The sequence below is a fragment of the Peromyscus maniculatus genome, chromosome 3 (genome assembly GCF_049852395.1).
Source record: "Peromyscus maniculatus bairdii isolate BWxNUB_F1_BW_parent chromosome 3, HU_Pman_BW_mat_3.1, whole genome shotgun sequence".
NCBI lineage: Eukaryota > Metazoa > Chordata > Mammalia > Rodentia > Cricetidae > Peromyscus > Peromyscus maniculatus.
The window spans coordinates 169,776,951-169,798,633 of record NC_134854.1 but is presented as its reverse complement, the minus strand read 5'-3'; the positions used below and the strand labels follow the sequence as shown (position 1 = coordinate 169,798,633).

Below are 21,683 nucleotides of genomic sequence, written 5' to 3'. Positions count from 1 at the left end.
GATTTAAAATTTTAACTGTCCCAATCACAGTTCTATTGCTATGAAGAGACACCATGACCAAGGCAACTCTTTTTTTCTTTTCTTTTCTTTTTTTAAAAGGTTTATTTATTATGTATACAATATGCCTGTATGCCAGAAGAGGGCACCAGATGTCATTATTGATGGCTGTGAGCCACCATGTGGTTGCTGGGAATTAAACTCAGGACCTCTAGAAGAACAGCCAGTGGTCTTAAACTCTGAGCCATCTCTCCAGCCCAGCAACTCCTTTTTTTGAAACAGGGTTTCTCTATAGCCCTGGCTGTCCTGGAACTCACTCTGTAGACCAATCTGACCTCAAATTCACTGAGATCCTCCTGCCTCTGCCTCCCTGAGTTCTGGGATTAAAGGTGTACACCATCACCTGGCTCAAGGCAACTCATAAAAAAGAAAGCATTTAACTGGGGCCTACAGTTTTAGAGGTTTAGTTCATCGTGGTCATGGTGGGGAGCTTGGTGGCACACGTGGCACTGGAGCAGTAGTTGAGAGCTACATCCTGATCCACAGGCTGAGAGAGACACTGGGTTTGGCGTGGGCTTTTGAATCCTCAAAATCCACCCCCAATGACACACCTCCTCCAACAAGGCCACTTTTCCTAATCCTTCTAAGTAGTGCCACTACTTGGTGACTAAGTATTCAAATATATGAGCCTATTAGGGCCATTTTTATTCAAACCACCAGAGTCCAACAGTTAAATCACATCTGAGAAGCTGAGAAACCAGTACTTACTCAGTCCTTGAGGATGAATGCCTCAACAGTCCAAGTAATTTCACAACAGCTGTCTTTCACAGTCCATAAGGCAGGGTACCTCTGTAGTTCCAATCTGGTGCCCAAAGCCCAGAGGGTTCCTGGAAAGCCTCTGGTCTCTAGTCTAGAGTATAAACTTGGAAACTCTGGTTCTGCTGTCAGCAAAGGAATCAGTAGCAGCAGCAACACAGCAAATCAACAGGGCAACAATGGGGAAGACCAAGAGGAAACACAAGATGCTCTTCTGACACCCCTTTTTATCCGGGGTGCTAAAAGGAGGTGCCGCCTACAAACGGGGTGGGTCTTCCTCTATCAATCAATGAAATAAGGACAGTTATTTGTGGTGGCATTGTGTTCCCCAAAATATTGTGAACCCTAATAAACTTATCTGGGGTCAGAGAACAGAACAGCCACTAGATACAGAGGCTAGAAAATGGTGGCACTCACGCCTTTAATCCTAGCATTCCAGAGGCAGAGGTCCATCTGGATCTCTATGAATTCAAGGCCACATTGGAAACAGCCAGGCATGGTGACACACGCCTTTAATCCCAAGAAGTGAGCCTTTAATCCCTGGGAGTCATGGCAGAAAGCAAAAAGATATACAAGGCATGAAGACCAGAAACTAGAAGCATTTGGCTGGTTAAGCTTTCAGGCTTTGGAGCAGCACAGTTCTGTTAAGATTCATTCTGGATGAGGACTCAGAGGCTTCCAGTCTGAGGAAACAGGATTAGCTGAGGAATTGGCAAGGTGAGGAAGCTGTGGCTTGTTCTGCTTCTCTGATCTTCCAGCATTCACCCCAATAACTGGCCTCGGGTTTGATTTTATTAATAAGACCTGTTAAGATTCCTGCTACAGTGATTCAGTGAGGCTCCCTACTCAGATGACTAATTTGTTGCAAGTTGACCTTAAAACCAACTACAATACCGGCTTAAGTTATCCTAAGTGTATCTATATTACAATAGTCTCCTTCTTAAAAGTTTGGCTTTATTAAGGCCTGACGTCATATTTTTGCTACAACATCAGAAAAGGTTGAAGGACACTAATTCCTAGAATTTCATTAATTTCTAGGTTATAAATTTAAGGGTAGTGACTCTTGCTTAACAATAATTATGTTTTACCTATAATAAAGTAAGTTTTTGGAATCTGGTGGTATGATCCCTAGCTAACCTTTTAAATCTAGTTGAACACATTTGCTGTTTTATGTCACATACTATAACAGTATTTTATTTTCTCTGTGTAGTTTTGGTACCTGTCCTGGATCTCGCCCTGTAGACCAGGCTGGCCTAGAACTCACAGAGATCTGCCTGGCCCACCTCCCGAGTGCTGGGATTAAAAGCCTGTGCCACCACCACCCGGCTCTATTTTAAAAATATTTTTACATTTTTATTTTTAACAGAAATTTTAAGTTGAATTTATGTGTGCGTGTCTGCATGAGTTTATGTGCATCACAGGTAACAGGTTCCCTCAGAAGCCAGATGGAGATGGATCTCCTGGAACTGGAGTTATAGGCAGTTGTGTATTACCTGGTATAGGTTAGACGGGAACTGAACCTAGGTCTTCTGCAAGAACAGTAAATGTTCTCAACCACTGAGTTGCTGTGGGATGTTCTGTATGTCCTTTGGGAGCCCTTCTTGGGTTCTTTGTGGCGTTACCCAGCAGGTCCACATAGAGGATGATTAGGACCATGGGCCTGAGTGCAGGTGTCTGAGATGGTCTGCACTTGGCTGTGCTGGGGGATGGTCTGTATGTCAAGTTGTTCTGATTGATCAATAAATAAAACCTGATCGGCTGTGGCTAGGCAGGAAGGATAGGCGGGACTAACAGAGAGGAGAAATAAAAGGACAGGAAGGCAGAAGGACTGACTGCCAGATGCCGCCATGACCAGCAGCATGTGAAGATGCCGGTGGGCCACCAGCCACATGGAAAGGTATAGATTTATGGAAATGGACTAATTTAAGCTATAAGCACAGTTAGCAAGAAGCCTGCCACGGCCATACAGTTTGTAAGCAATATAAGTCTCTGTCTTTACTTGGTTGGGACTGAGCGGCTGTGGGACCGGCGGGTGGCAAAGATTTGTCCTGACTGTGGGCAAGGCGGAAAACTCTAGCAACACTGAGTGATCACTCTAGCCTTATTTTTAAATTTTCTAATTGTGTGTGTGTGTGTGTGTGTGTGTGTGTGTGTGTGTGTGTGTGTGTAGCTAGAGTTTTCCTGGTCCTGCCCGGCCCGGTCAGGACAAATCTCTCTCCCCCGCCAGTCCCACAGGTGCTTAGATCCAACCGAGTAAACACACAGAGACTTATATTGCTTACAAACTGCAGCAGGCTTCTTGTTATCTAGTTCTTCATACCACAAACGTTGGGCGCCAGATGTAGCAGGAATCTTAAAAGTTCTTATTAATAAAATCAAACCTGAAGCCAGGTATTGGGGTGAACTGGAAGATCAGAGAAGCAGAAGAAGCCACAGCTACTTCACCTTGCCATTTCCTCAGCTGATCCTGTTTCCTCAGACTGGATGCCTCTGAGTCCTCATCCAGAATGAATCTCAGCTGAACTGTGCTGCTCGAAAGCCTAAAAGCTTAACCAGCCAGATGCTTCTAGTTTCTGGTCCTCATGCCTTATATATATCTTTCTGTTTTCTGCCATGACTCCCTGGGATTAAAGGCTCACTTTCTGGGATTAAAGGCACGAGTCACCAGGCCTGGCTGTTTCCAATGTGGCCTTGAACTCACAGAGATCCAAAGGGATTTCTGCCTCTGGAATGCTAGGATTAAAGGCGTGTGCTACCACTGCCTATCCTCTATGTTTAATATTGTGGCTGTTCTCTTCTCTGACCCCAGATAAGTTTATTAGAGTGCACAATATTTTGGGGAACACAATACCACCGTGTGTGTGTGTGTGTGTGTGTGTGTGTGTGTGTGTGTGTGTTTCTGTGTGTAAGTACAGTTTCAAAGAGGGCAGCAAATTCCCTGGAGCTGGTGTTATAGGCAGTTGGTTGTGAAATACTTGATGGGGTACTTGAAACCAAACTGGGGTTCTGTGCAAGAATATATGCTCTGTAGGACCAAGTCATCTCTCCATCTCCTTCTTCGTGCCTTGATATGACCTTTATTGTTGTATGTTTACAATACATGATTGTCTTTAAAATAAGTATTGAAGAGAATTTTAGAAAATTTCTTTCATTGTTCAGAAGTAATAAAAGTAAATTGAGCCAGGCAGCGGTGGCACATGCCTTTAATCTCAACACTTGGGAGGCAGAGGCAGGCAGAACTCTGTGAGTTCGAGGCCAGCCTGGGCTACAGAGTGAGTTCCAGGAAGGCACAAAGCTACACAGAGAAATCTTGTTTCAAAAAAACAAACAAACAAACAAACAAAAAAAGTAAATTGAAGATGATGGTTCAGAGCTTGTGATCCCAGCATGTGGGAGGCTGAGGCAGGAGAATCGCCTATCTGTCTTTAACATCAGCCTGGGATACTGAGACTCTTGTCTCAAAACATAAACTAAAAAGCTCCAGCAAACAAGATCATGCCTGCTTCTGTAGAAAGGCATGTTGGCACTCTCTTGTAATCCTTGCACTTGGGAGGCTGAGTCAAGAGGATCTCACGTTCAAGGCTCTCCTGAGCAACACAGTAAAAATCTATATTAAAAAGAACATATGTGATTATAGTACATAGAGTGGTAGCACTAATTGTAGGGTGAAAAGAGCCAAGGAGAAAACACCCTGCCCCTGGCTTGATGACTGGTTCAGGGCTTGAAATCTCACCAATCCCTGAGCTTGCCCCAGAGTTAGGCTACAAAAATCCACCAATCCCAAGCCATCCTGGAAAGCTCTACCCTCCTCCCCCACAAGAAACCCTGTATAAGCTCTGTAACCTGTACAGTTTGCTGCTGCTTCTCACTCTAGTGGCAGCCCCCCTTCTGGATTCTTCTTCCAAATAAATCTCCAGTGAGGTTTGTTGTGCAGTGTGACATTTTCACTGGAGCTGGGGCAGGGTGGAGTGGAGCAGGACTGTGACACTTTCACTGGAGAAACTTTTCCTTAGTTGTGGGGGACCAGCCCCCACCTTTTTCAGGGTTCCTATGAGGAGAGAAGAATAAGGAACTTATAGATAGAATGATAGGCCTAGCCGACAAGAGAAAAGACAGAAACACAGGATAGCTTCAGGAGGACCTTGGTTAACACCCAAAGGCCCAGAACTTTATTCAAAAGGGCTTTCTATAACAATGCCAAGGGGAAAGGCAAAAGACCTCCCCCTTGGTAGATACAGCCAAGTGTAGACCCTTCCAAACACCTGGTACCCAGGCCGGTGGTCCAGTCATCCTCTTATGCAGCCCTGCTGGGTAACTCAAGCTCAGGTTTCACTAGGAAACCTCTGTGGGCAGAGTCCTTACACTCCGGGGACCTGAGCAGGGCTTTAACACTTCTGAGTGGAGCAGAGCTATAACAACTTCTCTGGGGAAACCCTCCCCTGCCAGAGCAGAGTTGTTACACTAGCACTGGGGAAACCTTTCCTGGAGCAGGGTCTAAGCTGCTAAACTTATAATGACTTTATAATGTGGTATTCCTTGGCTCCCAACTACCCGGAAAACTTTCCTACTGAAGATAATAAAAGGTCCAGCCTTTATTTTATCCCAAGGTCAGTGGAAGAGTCTAACAACCAGCTGAGGATTCTAATCTGTGAATCTAAGCACACTGAGTTCCTTAGTCCACTTTATTCTTCTCAGTCAAATCTATCTACACAGCTTCTTTTCTGTTTCCATACTTAGCTCCTCTCAGTCCCTTCTGCTCTCAGTCCCTTCTGCTGTTCTCTCATCTCTATCTAGTTCTTTCCATCTTCCTCTCTTCTTGTTCCCCCAAGCATATATATCATGTATTATTCATTAGCAACTTGTTAGTAAAACTACAAGGTAAACTCTCTCAGGGACAAGTATTCTGATAAGAGTCACACTTGGCAAAGACTTGGTCAGCTTAATTGGTGAATGACAACAGCTGTAGGTTGTAAAAAGTTCTGGCTATCTCTTAAAGGGATAGCTACAAAGATTACAAGGAAAGAAATTAAACCAATGAGCGATTTAAGGAAAAGGCAAAGAATATGTGTTCTATTTTATGTGATTAATAATATCCAGATATGGTTAGTCAGTTAACAGCCTTTTTCTGTTAGTCACCTGAATCTCAGGACCTATACATAATTAGTCTACTGAGCCTAAAATCTTGTATTAAAAACTGGTGTAGAAATAAATATGTGGTGATATTTTATTTGTGCTTTAATAAATAAAGCTTGCCTGGAGATCCGAGGAAATAGCAAGACATTTTAAGTAAACAAAGAAGTCGGGCAACAGTAGCACACGCCTTTAATCCTATCACTTGGCAGGCAGGATCTCTGTGTGTCCAAGGCCATACTGGAAACAGAGCCAGGTGTGATGGTGCACACCTTAAATTCCAAAACTAGTTAACCATGGAGGTCTGGAGGTCTGTACAGACAGACAGGAAGTGACAGAGCTGTGTAGGAAGAAGTGATGTAGCTGAACGGAGAGAGCAAATCAGATGGCAGAACAGCAAGGCAATAAAGGAATTGGTAGACAGGAAGTAGCTCACATTTGGAAGCTGCTGAGTTGGTGAGGTGAGGTTAGCTATGGCTTTCCCTATTTCCCTGATCTCTCCCAAGCTTTCACCCTATATCTGGCTCCGTGTATTTTTTATTTAATAAGACCATTTAGAAATTTGTCTACAAAAAAATAAATACAAAGTATTAATTGTTACTTGAATCATAGTGGGGAGGTGCTGGTGGAGGAAGCTTAGGGCAACATAGGTGCTATTGATCTCTAGATGGACTGAGCTATACCAAGGCCAGACAACTGCACTGTCACTTCTGGTTCACTATAATTCTTCTGAAGGGTTTTGATCTAACAAAGCCAGGCACCTGCAATTCCGATCTATGAAAGTTCTATGAGGACACTTTGTCTGGTCAATATTTACCTTGTCAGTGGCTAAGGATGGAGAATAAAACCTCTAAGTGTCTACAGTCCACATGGAACAATAGATCTAGCATGAAGCATATTTTAGTATGTTTCTATTCATAAAAATTGTACAGTTAAATAAGAAACCATCTTCTAGACTATCCACAATTATGAGTGACCGTAAGATTGAGATGCAATCATGAGATTACATGCACACATAACATAAGAATGCATAGTATATGGGGAGAATCATAGCTGTTATTGCACAAGAAGTTGACAACAAGAGGCAGCCAATTCATTCAAAAGGCAGTAATTCTGTTAGAGTCGGCGCTGACAACAGAAGCTTCACTCTGATATCGAGTCACTCAGAAGCAGTTTATTGTACGTGTGCACATGGGTCAACAGTCAAGCTGAGGACTGAAGACCCCGAAGCTCCAGCTTGTAGGCTTTTTATAGGGCAGTTTCATACGAGTGGGGTAGAGGGGTTACTCAGGGTTCAGTCGGCTAGTTGAGTCTTGGGGGTCTGGGTGGTTTTGGGTGGGTAACAGCAGTTTCTGGGAAATCTTGAGTACATCTCGTGGTTTTTGCAGAACAGCTTATTTGCGCAAGGTGGCAGGGCTGTGGGCAAGCTTTGCACCTGCAACAGCTGTGGTTTTTGCTCAAGCAGAAGCATTTTTTAGCAAGAATATAGTTCCTTTTTATAGTTCCCTTTAACTCTTCATTCCCTCCTCTTCTTGTACTGACCTTTAATCGTAAAGGTTGGTATCTGGTACAGGCTGGTATCTTTGTCTCAGGACCATCATTTTAACCCCGTTTACCTGGGACCGAACAAAGCCTGAAATCCGATTCAGGATGCATGGCCCAATCATCAATACTAGGAGCAGGATAATTAGAGGCCCTGTTAGGGCTGAGAGCAAGGTGGTCATCCAGGGTGATTTTTCATACCAGTCCTCGAACCAGCTCTGGGAGCCTCGTAGGGCCTTATCTCTTGCATCTAGCCTTTCCCTGAGTTTTGTCATAGACTCTCTTACCACCCCTGTGTGATCAGTATAGAAGCAACAATTTTCCTTTAGAGCAGCACAAAGTCCTCCTGTTTTTAAAAATAGTAAGTCTAGTCCGTGTCTATTCTGCAAGGCTACCTCTGACAGGGAGGTTAAGGATTTTTCCAAGGCAGTTATAGACGTTTCTATTGCCCTCAGATCTTGTTGTATTGCGGCTTCTAAGATCCCTAGTTGTCTAGGACCTTCCACCAGAGCCGCAGTCCCAGTCCCAACTCCTGCCAATATACCAGCCCCTAATAGGACTGCCAGGGTGATGCTGACAGGCTCTCCTTTGAACCGAGCTCTGCCCAGAAAATGTCCCTCAAATTCTTCTGTTGAATAATAGACCAATCTTGGGTAAATCTGAACTAATACACAAAAATCTTTAGAGCTGCTGAAACTAGCAACTGAAACGCACGGTGTGATCCCAGTATTGCATGCCCAATATAGACCTGATGATGGGACTATGTATTTGGAAGTGTCAGACGAAGACACTGTCACCTTGTGTGCACAGAGCTGTTTCTCTAGCTCAGGGGAGTGCCCCAGGCATGTTCCTGACCCAGTCAACTCGGGCAGAGTTAGCATGTGCCTTGTGCCCCAGTTGCAGCTATCGGAGGTGATGTAAGTAAAACTCCTGTTAACCGCTACACCTTCATAGTATGGGGGGCTTGCTTGGAGACAAATCCAACAGGATTCAGTGAGATTGGGCTGAGTAGAGTTAAGGGCTTGATACCCCCCTTCAACCAGGTCTATCAACCGTTCCCTTGACCCAGGTAGTGTGGGATCTGCAACAGCCGGAGTGGTCAGTGGGAAAGTGGAGGGGTTTTGATAGGTCGGATTAGGTGGGGGGACCTGTCTTAGGGGCACCCGTTTGTTTTTCTTGGGAGGAGGGGCTCTCTGGTCCTGCAACATTTTATTAGGGCCTACTGGTTGAGGGTCTACATTTATCATTAACCTGATTTTGAACAGGACTCCTGGATCATAGGCCATTTGGTGATATACCCTCAGGCCCCATAGTCTACCCTTTATCCAATCCCTTGATGCTTTTCTGGTCTGGGTGAATGTGATGTTCAAGGGGTTGCAGGCAAACGCTGTGCACGGTCCCGACCCGTACCATAGGGTCGTGACCGTCTTAGGTTTGCTCTGGCAGTAATCTTGAGACAGTGGAGGTTCATCTCCACCTGCCTCCCTTTTTACTTGTATCAGATCCCAGGATGAGCTCGGCTTCCCCCAAGCATCCCCGTGGTTTCACATCCCCATGCTTTACAATAATAACTTTCAGATTGCCCACATTTGTATGCCTGTGCCCTGCTCCTCCCGTCCCTTGGACATACATAGAACGGTCTCTTTCTGAGGGCTGCTCGGGCCCTTGGGTCTCTGCACCCTGCTGGGTAACGTGAACAGGGGCAGCGTCCACTTTGGGTGCACACTTCTGATTCACCTGGGTTGGCCGGATCGGTGGTGGGAATGTCAAAGTCTTCTGCCCCGGCCAACATGTGGCAAAGGTCAGGGTCTAGGGCAGGCCACCAAGTCCAAAGGGGGTGCCTACCGGTTTTTTTTCAAATCACATCCCCTTCCCCCGACAGTACTTGCCATGTCTGGCTCACAGGTTGGTGTGGGTTAGTTCGGCCGGTCTCTATGTCGGATCCGAAGCTTGAGAGGATTATCAGTCCGCTCCACAGTCCAGTCTGAATCCATGTCCGGAGCAGGAGCAGGCTTGAGATGGGAGCCATGAATCCACGCAGCAATTCCGTCCACCTTAACCGCCGTCGGGGTGGTCAACAGGACTTGATAGGGACCCTTCCACCGGGGTTCCAGGGTCTGATGCTGGTGCCGGCGGACATATACGAAGTCCCCTACATGGAACCGGTGGGCAGGACCATCTCCACTGGGCTGGTACGCGGCAGACAACTGTCTCCACAGGGTGTGCTGGACGACCGCCAAAGCTTGCAGTCTGTCAGATAGGAAGGAAGGCATGATTTCCCCTTGCTGGAAGGTTAGGTCCTTAACTGGGGGTGCACAACCAAAGAGCAATTCGAATGGGGTAAGGCCTTTAAGGGAAGGGGTATTCCTAGCCCTAAAGAGGGCATATGGTAGGAGTATCGTCCAATCTCTAGAGCCAGTCTCCATGGTCAATTTGGTTAGGGTCTCCTTAATTGTTTTATTCATTCTTTCTACCTGTCCTGAACTCTGGGGTCTGTAAGCACAATGCAGTTTCCAATCAATCCCCAGTATCCCTGACTCACCTGGGCCACGAATGCTGGGCCATTATCTGACCCGATTACCTGAGGCAGTCCAAATCGTGGGAAGATTTCCTCCAAAATTTTCTTTTAACAGGGGGGAGAAAGGCTCTGTTATGGCAGCGAACCCTGGAATCCAGAGTCTGCAGAACCCAGCCGCACCCAGGAATTCATGTAATTGCCGTCGATCTGTTGGAGTTGGTATGCTGGCCACAGTTTGCTTTCGGGCATCCGTGAGCCACCTCTTTCCTCCCTCCAAGGAGTAACCGAGGAAGGTGACTTTGTTTTTACAGATCTGCGCCTTTTTGGCAGATGCCCTGTACCTCAGGCTAGCCAGGGTATCTAGAAGTTTTTCAGCCCCAAGTTTGCAGGCATCCTGAGTTTCAGCTGCCAGGAGTAAATCATCTACATACTGGAGGAGAGTGACATCAGGGGCGCTCTGGAGGCAAGGTACTCAGGAGATTGTAGGGGTTGGGCATTGTAGGTGAATGTCTATTACCCGGGAGTTTACTTCTCTCAGATCCTGGACTCAGTCTGTAGTCATTTGTTCCTGGCTTTTTTACTGGTAGGAGCGGAATATTCCACTCTGACTGGCATGGTTTCAGAATGCCCAGTTCCAGAAACCTCCTGATGTGAGGTTTTATGCCTTCCCGGGCTTCTCGACTGAGTGGGTATTGTCTTACACGCACGGGCACCGCGGTGGGCTTAAGGGTGACTACCACCGGAGGTTGTTCTTTAGCCAGCCCAAGGCCCCCTGTCTCTGCCCACGCATTAGGAAACCTGTGAATCCATTCCTCGTTGTTCGGGGAGACAGTAGCTACAGAGGCTTTAGCTGCTGCTCCATACAACTGATACTCCTCAGCGGCTGGGAGTTCTAATGTGAGGAGATGGAGGTCCCCCACTTTCAGATGTACAAATTTTAATTCTGGGCCCCGAGCGGTAAAGGAGATTTGTGCCCCCAATTTTGTCAGGAGGTCTCTGCCCAAAAGCGGTGCTGGGCAGTCAGGCAGGACTAGGAAGGAATGCTGTACAGTACCTTTTCCCAAGTTGACTGTTCTCTGGGTGGTCCAGGGTCTCTCTCTGCTTCCATTCGCTCCTTGTACCAGTGACTTGCAGGTAGACAGAGGCCCCAGCGGATGCTGGATGGCTGAGTAGACTGCCCCTGTGTCCACCTCAAAGTCCACTGGGGTCCCCTCCACTTCAAATGTTACCCAGAGCTCGGGGAGGGGATCCGAACCCTGACTCCCTCAGTCTTCAAGGGCAAGGACCTGTCGACCTCGCCCTTTTAACTTCTTTGGGCATTCTCTGGCCCAGTGACCTTTCTCTTTACAGTAGGCACATTGGTTTGGTCCCAGAGGAGAGCGGCCTCCCCAGCCTCCTCCTCCTCCTCCTCGCCCCCGTGGCCCCAGCCCGTCTCTTACTGCGGCTGCAAGAATCCGTGTCAAATCCCGATTTTGGCGTTTTTGTCGTTGTTTTTTTTTTTTTTTTTTTAGTCGAATCTCTTTTTTTTCCGCAGTCTCTCGTTTATAGTAGACCTTTTCTGCCTCTTTAACCAGATCTCTCAGGCTCAGCCCTTGCAATCCATCTAATCTCTGCAACTTCCACCGTATATCTGTGGCAGACTGTCCTATGAAGGCCATACTCACTGCTCCCCTCAATTCCTCTGACTGTGGGTCAAAGGGGGTATACCTTCTATATGCCTCCATGAGTCTCTCAAGGAAGGCAGAGGGGGTTTCTTCAGGCCCTTGAAGAACCTCACCTACCTTAGCCAAATTAGTGGGCCTTCTGGCCGCTGCACGGAGACCCGCCATTAGAGTCTGGCGATAGAGGGACAGATGCTCCCTACCTTCTGGAGTGTTCGGGTCCCAGGTCGGATGTCTCAAGGGGAAACGCTCATCAATGAGGTTGGGGAGCTGGGTTGGCCATCCGTCTGGTCCAGGGACTAACTTCCTAGCCTCCAGGAGGATGTGTTCCCTTTCTTCTGTGGTGAAAAGGACCCCCAGAAGTTGCTGGCAATCGTCCCACGTAGGCTGGTGGGAATACATGATGGACTCTAGGAGCCCGGTTAGTCGGGTGGGATCTTCAGAAAAGGGTGGATTATTTTTCCAATTATATAAATCTGAGGAAGAAAATGGCCAATATTGGAGGGCAGGCATGTCTCCCCCAGCCCCATCCTCAATGGTTCCCCCAATGGGGCACAGAGGCAGTGTGACTGCCGGTGGGGCCTCATCATGAGGGCGTGCCCTCCTTTGCCGGGTGCCCTGTGCCGGCCCCGAGGGGGAGACCAGGGCCGGTCCGGAGTCTGCCCCTGCTGGCTGGGGCGGCGGTCTGTAGGGCGGCGGGGGATCTAGATCAAGAGAAATGAGGTCAGCCTGTGACTTTGGCAGGGGTGCAGGTGTCGGGGTTAACGGAGAAGACTTAGGCGGTTCAGGGGTTTTGGTTAGAAGGAGGGGGACTTGGTCAGTAGGTGGTGCAGATGGGTTGGCCTGGAGCTACCGGACCCACTTAGGTGGGTCCAGCACCAAGTCCTCCCAGACCCAGATGTAGGCTTGCTATTCCGGGTGTCCATGGGTACCTGGAACAAAGATCTTCTGTTTAACTGCCCTAACAACATTCAGATCAAAAGTGCCATCAGCGGGCCACCCCACGCCAAAGGTGGGCCACTCAGATGAACAGAAAGTCTGCCACTTTCCTTTCTTCACTCGAACCGCCAGGTTTGAGGCTCGGGCCGATACTTCTGACCAGTGGGCGAGGGTAAGGGAGAGGGATGTAGAAGCAGTCTGGCCCATACCGAACAGGCAAAACAAAACACCGAATGACACGAACAAACTCACAACACACAGAGACAGGACAAGCCGGCAAAATGGTATAGAAAATGAAACCAAAAGATGATCTAGTGGCCCGGGCCTCTTAAAAAGTCTCCTAGGCAAGAGGGTATCCGAAGGGGTCCCTTTTACAGGATCCCCACACTCTAGAGCGTCCTCCAGAGTTGCAGCCTGTGGGTTCTGGACACGTCTGTCCCCCACTGTCCGGGTGTCCTCACGGGCAGCCAGGACAGCCGCTCACCCTCCCAAGCCGACTCACCACCAGACGTGAAGATTATCTCGGTGGAACCTCCAAAATGTTAGAGTCGGCGCTGACAACAGAAGCTTCACTCTGATATCGAGTCACTCAGAAGCAGTTTATTGTACGTGTGCACACGGGTCAACAGTCAAGCTGAGGACTGAAGACCCCGAAGCTCCAGCTTGTAGGCTTTTTATAGGGCAGTTTCATACGAGTGGGGTAGAGGGGTTACTCAGGGTTCAGTCGGCTTGCTGAGTCTTGGGGGTCTGGGTGGTTTTGGGTGGGTAACAGCAGTTTCTGGGAAATCTTGAGTACATCTCGCGGTTTTTGCAGAACAGCTTATTTGTGCAAGGTGGCAGGGCTGTGGGCAAGCTTTGCACCTGCAAGAGCTGTGGTTTTTGCTCAAGCAGAAGCATTTTTTAGCAAGAATATAGTTCCTTTTTATAGTTCCCTTTAACTCTTCAATTCCATAATGCCTTGCTTCTTGGTTTCCTCTAACAGAACCCTTAGTTTGATAGGTTGACCTTCTGAACTCTAATTGTCACTACTGTATACTCCCATGGACTTTTGCTACTAGCGGCTCTCAATACTTTCCATCCAAGCCTCAATGCTTACACTAATAGTAACTGAAAACAATGCCAATTCCATAAATGATATAATAAATCATGAAAAAATTCTGTACAGATATGTTGTATAACAAAACTTTTCTTGGGTAAACTAAATACATCTACTAACCCCAATAGACCACAAAGTACATGGATACCAAAGTCCAACTTATTGAACCAATGAGTTTTATTGGGATTACTTGTAGGAACATGGGTGAGCATGCAGGAGCAGAAATGACTCACTGCTGCATCACAAAAGCCCACTCCAGCATTGGTGATAGCTCACGACAGCATACCGCACAGCCTGCAGGTAGCTCAACAGATTGGAGACTGATCTTTCTCTGAGGCCCAGACGGCCTAAATCTCTTGCTGGCAGCCCATCTGGTCTGAGAGTTGGCTTTGCAGATTGGCTTGTCTGAATGAGACTCTCAGCAGTCTTTGTTGTTTACTCTTAGGAGGAAGGGGCCTTGTGAATCTGGTCAGTTCAGGACTTCCTGAAGCTATTTTGAGTTTGCTTTCTGTCTTAAGAAAACTTCCGGCCGGGCGTTGGTGGCGCACGCCTTTAATCCCAGCACTTGGGAGGCAGAGCCAGGCGGATCTCTGTGAGTTCGAGGCCAGCCTGGGCTACCAAGTGAGCTCCAGGAAAGGCGCAAAGCTACACGGAGAAACCCTGTTTCGAAAAACCAAAAAAAAAAAAAAAAAAAGAAAACTTCCCTGCAGAATGGAATATTCCAATCACCGAGGAAACAGCTACACAAAAAGATACAACTATCTGCACTAGTATAAATAAAACTGACAAAAAGAAACAAGTCACAAAATACACATGCTATGGGATTTTATTTACTAACTACGGGTTGGAGGGATGGCTCATTATTAGGAATACTGGTTGCTCTCCCATTTAAATAACTATAATTACATATACAAAGCAATTTTTCAAGTATATGTGTTATCTTCAAAAAATGAGATCATTATAAGGAACGGACTAGGACTTAAAATTTGAATATGTTAGTGTGATGCCAGGAACAGTGATGGCCGACCTAAGGTAAAAGTGCTTACTAGACAGAATAGGTACAATAAGACTGAAAGAAAATATGCTGCAAAGAGGGATAAGGAGTCAGCAGGCAATTCTCAGAGATTCGTGCCTGAGAGGGAATAGGTTTTTTTTTTTTTGTTTTTGTTTTTTGTTTTTTGTTTTTAAACAACAGTGGAAAGTTGCTTGTCCCTATTTCCTGTGACATTTGTGCGGGATCCTTATCTACATAGATTAGGGAGCATCGAAGTTTCTTGATGAGCAGTAAAACTGTATAGCATCACTTGTCCTTTTTTTTAAAACAAATATTCCTTTGTTATTTTTTAATTTATTTTATGTGCATTGGTATTTTGCTATGGATATTCAGTCTCTAGGAACTAGAGTTAGAGTTATGAGCTGCCTTGTGGGTGCTGGGAATTGAACCTGGATCCTCTGGAAGAACAGTCAGTGTTCTTAACCACTGAGCCATTTCTCCAGCTCCTAGTAGCAGTTGCCTTTAAGACTGATCATTTGTGGCAGATCTCTGTGAGTTCAAGGCCAGCCTGGTCCTCAGAATGAATTCCAGGATAGCCAGGGCTACACAGAAAAATTCTCAGGACAGCCAATGTAAGGCCCTCAAGGCACACAAGTGGCCAGGTCCCTCCCCTGCGGACCTCCAACTGCCAGGTTTTCACAACACAACACTCCAACTGCCCTAACCACTGGACCCAGCCCCCAACCCTACAGAGTAAAAAACCCAAGTTCTGTGCTTGAAATCCCACCAGTCCCCACCCTAGAAAGCTCTGCCCCACCCCACTCCCCAAGAAAAGGTAGATAAACCCTGTCTTCTGTTCGGTTTTCTGCTGTTTCTCACCCAAGCAAAAGCAGTCACCCTCTTGGGTTTTTCCTTCCCAATAAATATCTTGTGTGAGGTTTGTTGTGTGGTATGACTTTGTCCCAACTGCCAGGATACCTTTCCATCTGATCTGTAACACAGCCAAGGCTACAAAGAAAAACTTGAAAACCCCAAACCAAACCAAACAAACCAAAACAGAATTGGCCATTTGTAGGTTTAAGTAGGAGCAGCAAGAAACCACAGAACACAGCCAAACTCCATGGAAAAGAAATATCAGCTTTAATTTAAAAAACAAAACAACAAAAAACCTGCCAAGCCTCCTCAGACAGTAAAGAACAACAGCCCCCCTGGGAAAGTATGTCGGGTTATATAGGGGCAAATAGAAGAGGGGCGCACAGCTCAGATGCTGGAATAGCCAGGTGGTTACCTTGGTGACCTGAGATGCACCTGTTGTGGGCAGAGTGTTCCAGTGCCTACTGTTGGGGTCGGGAGCCATTACCATAAAATACTGCCATCAGCACCACTCTGTCATTTGGGGAAGCCTGTCCTGGAGTCCTAACAGCGGGAGGTTCCATGGGTCATTAGTTAGCCTTTAGGCATGTCCAGTCTGTGGCATGCATCGCAGGATAACTATTGTGGCTCAACATTGCAGTCATGTTGCAGTCTCAAAAGGTTAGACACCAGCTGGTGGGATGGCTCAGTGGGCAAAGTGGTTCCCACCAAGTCTGACAATACGAGTTTGATCCCCAAAACACATGGCAGAAAGAGACCCAAGTCTCAGAAGTTGTCCTTTGACCTCCTCAACACACCGGGTGACACGAGTACACACACACACACACACACATACACATCACACACACCACACACACACACCACACACACACACACACACACACACACACTGTAAATGTAAAAAAAACAATTTAACAAATAAAGTCAGACATGCCTGCTAGATGTTTATATAAGACTTGTTTATCACAAGTCATGGAGTGGGTCAGAATCCAAGTAGTCAGTTTCTGTTTGGGGGAATTTCAGTGTTTTTGTCTCTACAGATAGGTTAAAGTTGGTCTTTTTGTCTCTACAGGTAGTGTAAAGTTGGTGTTTTTCATTGTGGGAGGCAGAACCATCTAAAAATAACAAGTAAAATGAGGATGATTTTTCCCCCTATTTTGGATTAAATGTTTTTTCTAGTTTTTTTTTTTTTTTTTTTTTTGCATATGGTGTTCTGCCTGAATGCAGTCTGTGCCTAGTGTCCAAGAAGGTCAGACAGAAGAGGGTATCAGATCCCCTGGAACTGTATTAAAGACTGTTGTGAGCCACTGTGTGGGTGCTGGGAACCAAGCTTGGGACTTCTGGAAGGGCAGTCAATAACTACTGAGCCATCATTCCAGCTTCTTTTTCAGATTCTTGAGACAAGGTCTCTCACTACAGCCCAAGATGTCCCAGAACTCACTCCGTAGCCTCAACCCATGGCAAGCCTCCTGACTCAGCCTGCGCCCTAAGATTATAGGCTAAGCCATCATGCCTGGGGTGTTTTCCCTCTGCTTGTGTGAGTGCATACACATAAAATGGACATGATCATTCTGTACATTTACAATTATTATATATTTTACATGTCCACATATTTCATATGCATTACACTATGGAAAAATAGCATACTTTAAGAAAAATAGCCGGGCGGTGGCACACGCCTTTAATCCCAGCACTCGGGAGGCAGAGCCAGGCGGATCTCTGTGAGTTCGAGGCCAGCCTAGGCTACCAAGTGAGTTCCAGGAAAGGCGCAAAGCTACACAGAGAAACCCTGTCTCGAAAAACCAAAAAAAAAAAGAAAAAAAAAAAAAAAAGAAAAATAATTTTGCTTACCTTATATAACTTACTAGAATAATAAAGTATAATAAAGTTCTTTCTTTTTTTTAAGAGTTCAAAGTTTTGCTGGGTATTGTAGCAGGAATCTTAAAAGTTCTTATTAATAAAATCAAACCTGAGGTGAGTTATTGGGGTCCATGCTGGTAGATCAGAGAGACAGAACAAGCCACAGCTATCTCACCTCGCCGGATCCTCATCTGGCCTTGTCTCCTCAGACTGGAGGCCTCTGAGTCCTCCTCCAGAATGGGTCTCAGCTGAATTACTGCTCAAAAGCCTGAATGCTTAACCAGCCAAAAGCTTAACCAGCCAAATGCTTCTAGTTTCTGGTCCTCACGCCTTATATATCTTTCTGCTTTCTACCACCACTCCCTGGGATTAAAGGCTGGCTTTCTGGGATTAATGTCACTATGCTTGGCTATTTCCAATGTGGCCTTGACCTCACAGAGATCCAGAGGGATTTCTATCTCTGGAATGCTAGGATTAAAGGTGTGAGTGCCACCATTTTCTAGCCTTTGTATCTAGTGTCTGTCTGTTCTCTGACCCCAGATAAATTTATTAGAGTACACAGTATTTTAGGGAACACAATACCACCACAGGGTATAGTGGCTTACATCTTTAATCCTAACATTTGGGAGGCAGAGGCAGGCAGATCTCCGTGAGTTCAAGGTCAATCTGGTCTGGTCTACAAAGTAAGTGAGTTCACAGGCTACACAGTGAGACCCTGTTTAAAATCAGTCAAACAAACAAATCAATTAAACATTTTTATCAGCATAGATTAATTATATACAACATCAGGTTTCACTGATGTTTTCATACATGTATATAATAAATTTTGATCATTTTCACAACCCAACCCAACATTATCCTTTCTTGTCTCTACTCCCACTGATTCCCTTTGTTAGATCATGTGACTTTAAGATCAGATCCACCACCCTGTTGGGGCTGTCCCTTAAAACAAGTAAATTAACTAGCCCCTTACTGCTCTGGTCCTTACCTCCTAGAAAGTAACAGTAACTTGCTTGTAAACAAATATGCTTCCTTATCTCTGCCAAACTGGCTTTGAGCTATGGCCAGGCTCCCCACCCTTTTGTTCCCCAGAAAAACCTTTCAATAGTAAGGGATTTCAGTCTCCCTTGCTCTCTATTTTTCTGGTTGGTACACTCTTGCACCTCCCCCACCTTTTGTAGGTACCCCACCATGCTGTCCTGATGGATACCTCTTTTACTTCCATCCTCCTCCCCTTTCTTTTTGTGACCAGTGAATTTAACTAAGGTTTCTTGCCAAGAGCATCTGTGAAAGGTTATTCACAGGAGCATGGGCAATTTACCAGTGAGTATGGTGGTATTTTATTTGTACTGAAATGTGATTTTAATTGTATGTTAATAAATAAAGTTGCCCAGGGGTCAGAGCTATTAGAGCCATAGCAAGAGCATGGTGGTGGTGACACACGCCTTTAATCCCAACACTTGGTAGACAGAGCTAGGTGGTAGAGCTCTGTGTGTTCAGGGATACAACCAGCATTGGAGACACACACCTTTAAGACCTGGAGGGCTGTACATACAGGCAGTGGCAAGGCAGTCACGTGTTTGGGTTTACAACCAATAAGAAGGCAGAACAGAAACTATATTAAAGATAAACACACAGGAAGTAGGTCTCTTTCGGAGAGGTAGGAGCACCACAGGAGGAAGGGTGAGGTTTTAGCTCTGAGCTCTGACCTCTTGGCTTTCTCTTTTACATTGGTTCTGTGTTTCTTATTTAATAAGATGGTTGGTTACATCTACAAGTGAGTATACCACAAGAGAAAATTGTCTCTTCTTCCTCTAGCAACCAGTAATGGTCTATAGTATCTCAGGGAACTTTTTCTTGAGTCTGGTTCTATAGTTTAGGCATGATCTACCTCCACCCCAAAAACATACCTGTCTTCACACCTCCTGAATACTAAGATTAAAGGCATGTATCCCAAACAGCAATAAAGTTTTCTTCATATTGTACCAATTGTAGGAAATAGAGAAGGTTCAAAGGTAGAAAAAAACTACAGCAATATGGGTCAAGCAGAGAGAAGAAAGGAAAACTGACATCTGTATAAGGACTCTAATCCTGACAACAAGTCACTTAGTATACTCTAGATTTCTAATAATCTTACATTCCAAGATAAACCATGAATAACATGGACTTCCTAAGGGCTTCCACTAACAGGAAATAATCTAGAGACAAACCACAATAAATAGGACATCCTGTTTTCTTTGCCAAAAAACAGGCACATCTTGTTCTTATCCAATCTAAATTGTTAATTATCATCTAAACTATAAACAAGTCATTCAATTCTGAGCAATTTTCTGGAAGTGCTGGTAAAAATGTTTCCTTGAAGCCATGCAGTGGTGGTGCATGCCTTTAATTACAGGACTTGGCAGGCAGAGGTAGGAGGATCTCTGTGAGTTCAAGGATAGCCTGGTCTACAGAGCAAGTTCCAGGACAGCCAAGGCTACAGAGAAACCCTGTCTTGAAAAACAAAGACAAACAAACAAGTGTTTTCTTGTGTTAACATTCATCTGTAAATTATATTTAGAAAAAGCTGAATCTTGAGCGCTGGTATAGTTTTACCCTACAAATATCAAGCTAGTTTCATAGATGGGTGACGTGCAGTCTTATGGCTTTACTGTCCTTTGTTTTAATGTTCTGTCACCACTATGAAATGTAATACATGGCTTGTTTGTTTGTTTTTGGGTTTTCTATGTCATTCTAGCTGTTCCGAAGCTTGCTATATAGATCAGGCTGGCCTCAAACTCAGATCCACCTACCCCTGCCTTTTCTGAGTGATGGGATTAAAGGCATGTACCACCATGCCTGACCTCAATATCTTTTAGAAGAGACCTCCCCAAATTTTATTGCTAATCTTGCATATACCTTGACCTCTCTCATGTGTACCCAACAGAGTTGAAAGAGTATGGTCTGGGGATTCTGGCAGATCTTTCAATTTGGAAAATGTTCCACTATCATCTATAAAATAGCATGATACCCTAGACTCGTTTAAGGACTCATGAGATCACGTGAAGATTTACTATGTTTAGTACTTAGATGCTTCATAAATAATAGTTCTGCATGCTTGGAAATACAGCTATGTCCCTGAGCCACTGTTCTCTTCTCAGTGTGTGTTTGAATAGAAGAAGCACTTTTCCAAACAAAAAGACCTGCCAGAGTCCATGCTCTTTCTAATCTATTTGGGTACCCATGAAAAGGTTATTTGCATCCAGAATAAGCAAGTTTATGGAAGCTTCTTTCCCAGAAATCTCCATCAAAACTTATTCCACAAGAAGGTATACCATGATTCTGCTGTTGTTGCTTTAGGCCTGTTTTTAAATTCATGCTTTCAATTACTGATGGTCAACTGTCCTAAAATGAAAGATTCCAGAAATAAGTAAGTCATATATTCTGCCCCCCCCCCGTTTTTTTGTTTGTTTGTTTGTTTTTAGCTAAGATTTTCATATATAGCCCACACTGGCAACAGAGCATATAGCCCAAGCTAGCCTCAAATTTGTGGTAATTCTCCAGCCTCGGTGTAACACGAATCTTAAAAGGTCTTATAATAAAAAACCCAGAGCCAGATATTGGGGTGAAAGTTGAAAGATCAGAGAAGCAGAACAGCCAGCCACTAGCTTACCTCTACGAAATCCTCAGCTTCAAGAAAGCAAGTTTGTTTCCTCACACCTTATACACCTTTCTGTGTCCTGCCATATTACTTTCTGGAATTAAAGGCATGTGGTACCACTACCTGGTTCTGTTTCTCTCAGGTAGCCCAGTGTGGCCTTGAACTCACAGAGATTAAGAGGATCTCTGCCTCCTGAGTGATAGGATTAAAGGTGTGTGCCACCACTGCCTGACCTCTATGTCTAATTTAGTGGCTGGCTCTGTCCTCTGATCCACAGACAAGCTTTATTGGGGGTGCACAATATATCACCATATCTCAGCCTCCCAAGTGATGGACTTATGGGCTACTAGGTGATGAACAGCCATGCTTGTACACAGCATAGATATGAGACAAAAAGAAGGTTCATATCCCTGGCAGGGTAGCATGGGACTGAGCAAGACCATATTATCTCTATCCAGAATAGCTTTCCAGTGATCAATGGTCACAGTGGTGTTGGGAACCAATCTCTGGTCCTCTGTAAGAGCAACAAGTACTTTTAACTACGGAGCCACCTCTCTAGCTCATCTTTTAACTCTCCGACAGAGAAAAGGAACCTACCTCCTGCCAGTATCAATATT

The 21,683-nt window shown here is 45.4% G+C and overlaps 1 protein-coding gene across 2 annotated transcripts in view; it reads right to left on the bottom strand.

Moving 5' to 3' along the window:
- Positions 1-11,022: 11,022 nt before the first annotated feature.
- The window catches only part of Etfbkmt (electron transfer flavoprotein subunit beta lysine methyltransferase), a 63,799-nt gene continuing 53,138 nt past the window's right edge, over positions 11,023-21,683 (bottom strand). For both annotated transcript variants that reach the window (XM_076568378.1, XM_076568379.1), the window contains one exon: positions 11,023-12,140. In XM_076568378.1, coding sequence (XP_076424493.1) covers positions 11,269-12,140 — 872 coding nt within the window. In that variant the 3' untranslated portion in view covers positions 11,023-11,268. The remainder of the gene's footprint in view (positions 12,141-21,683) is intronic.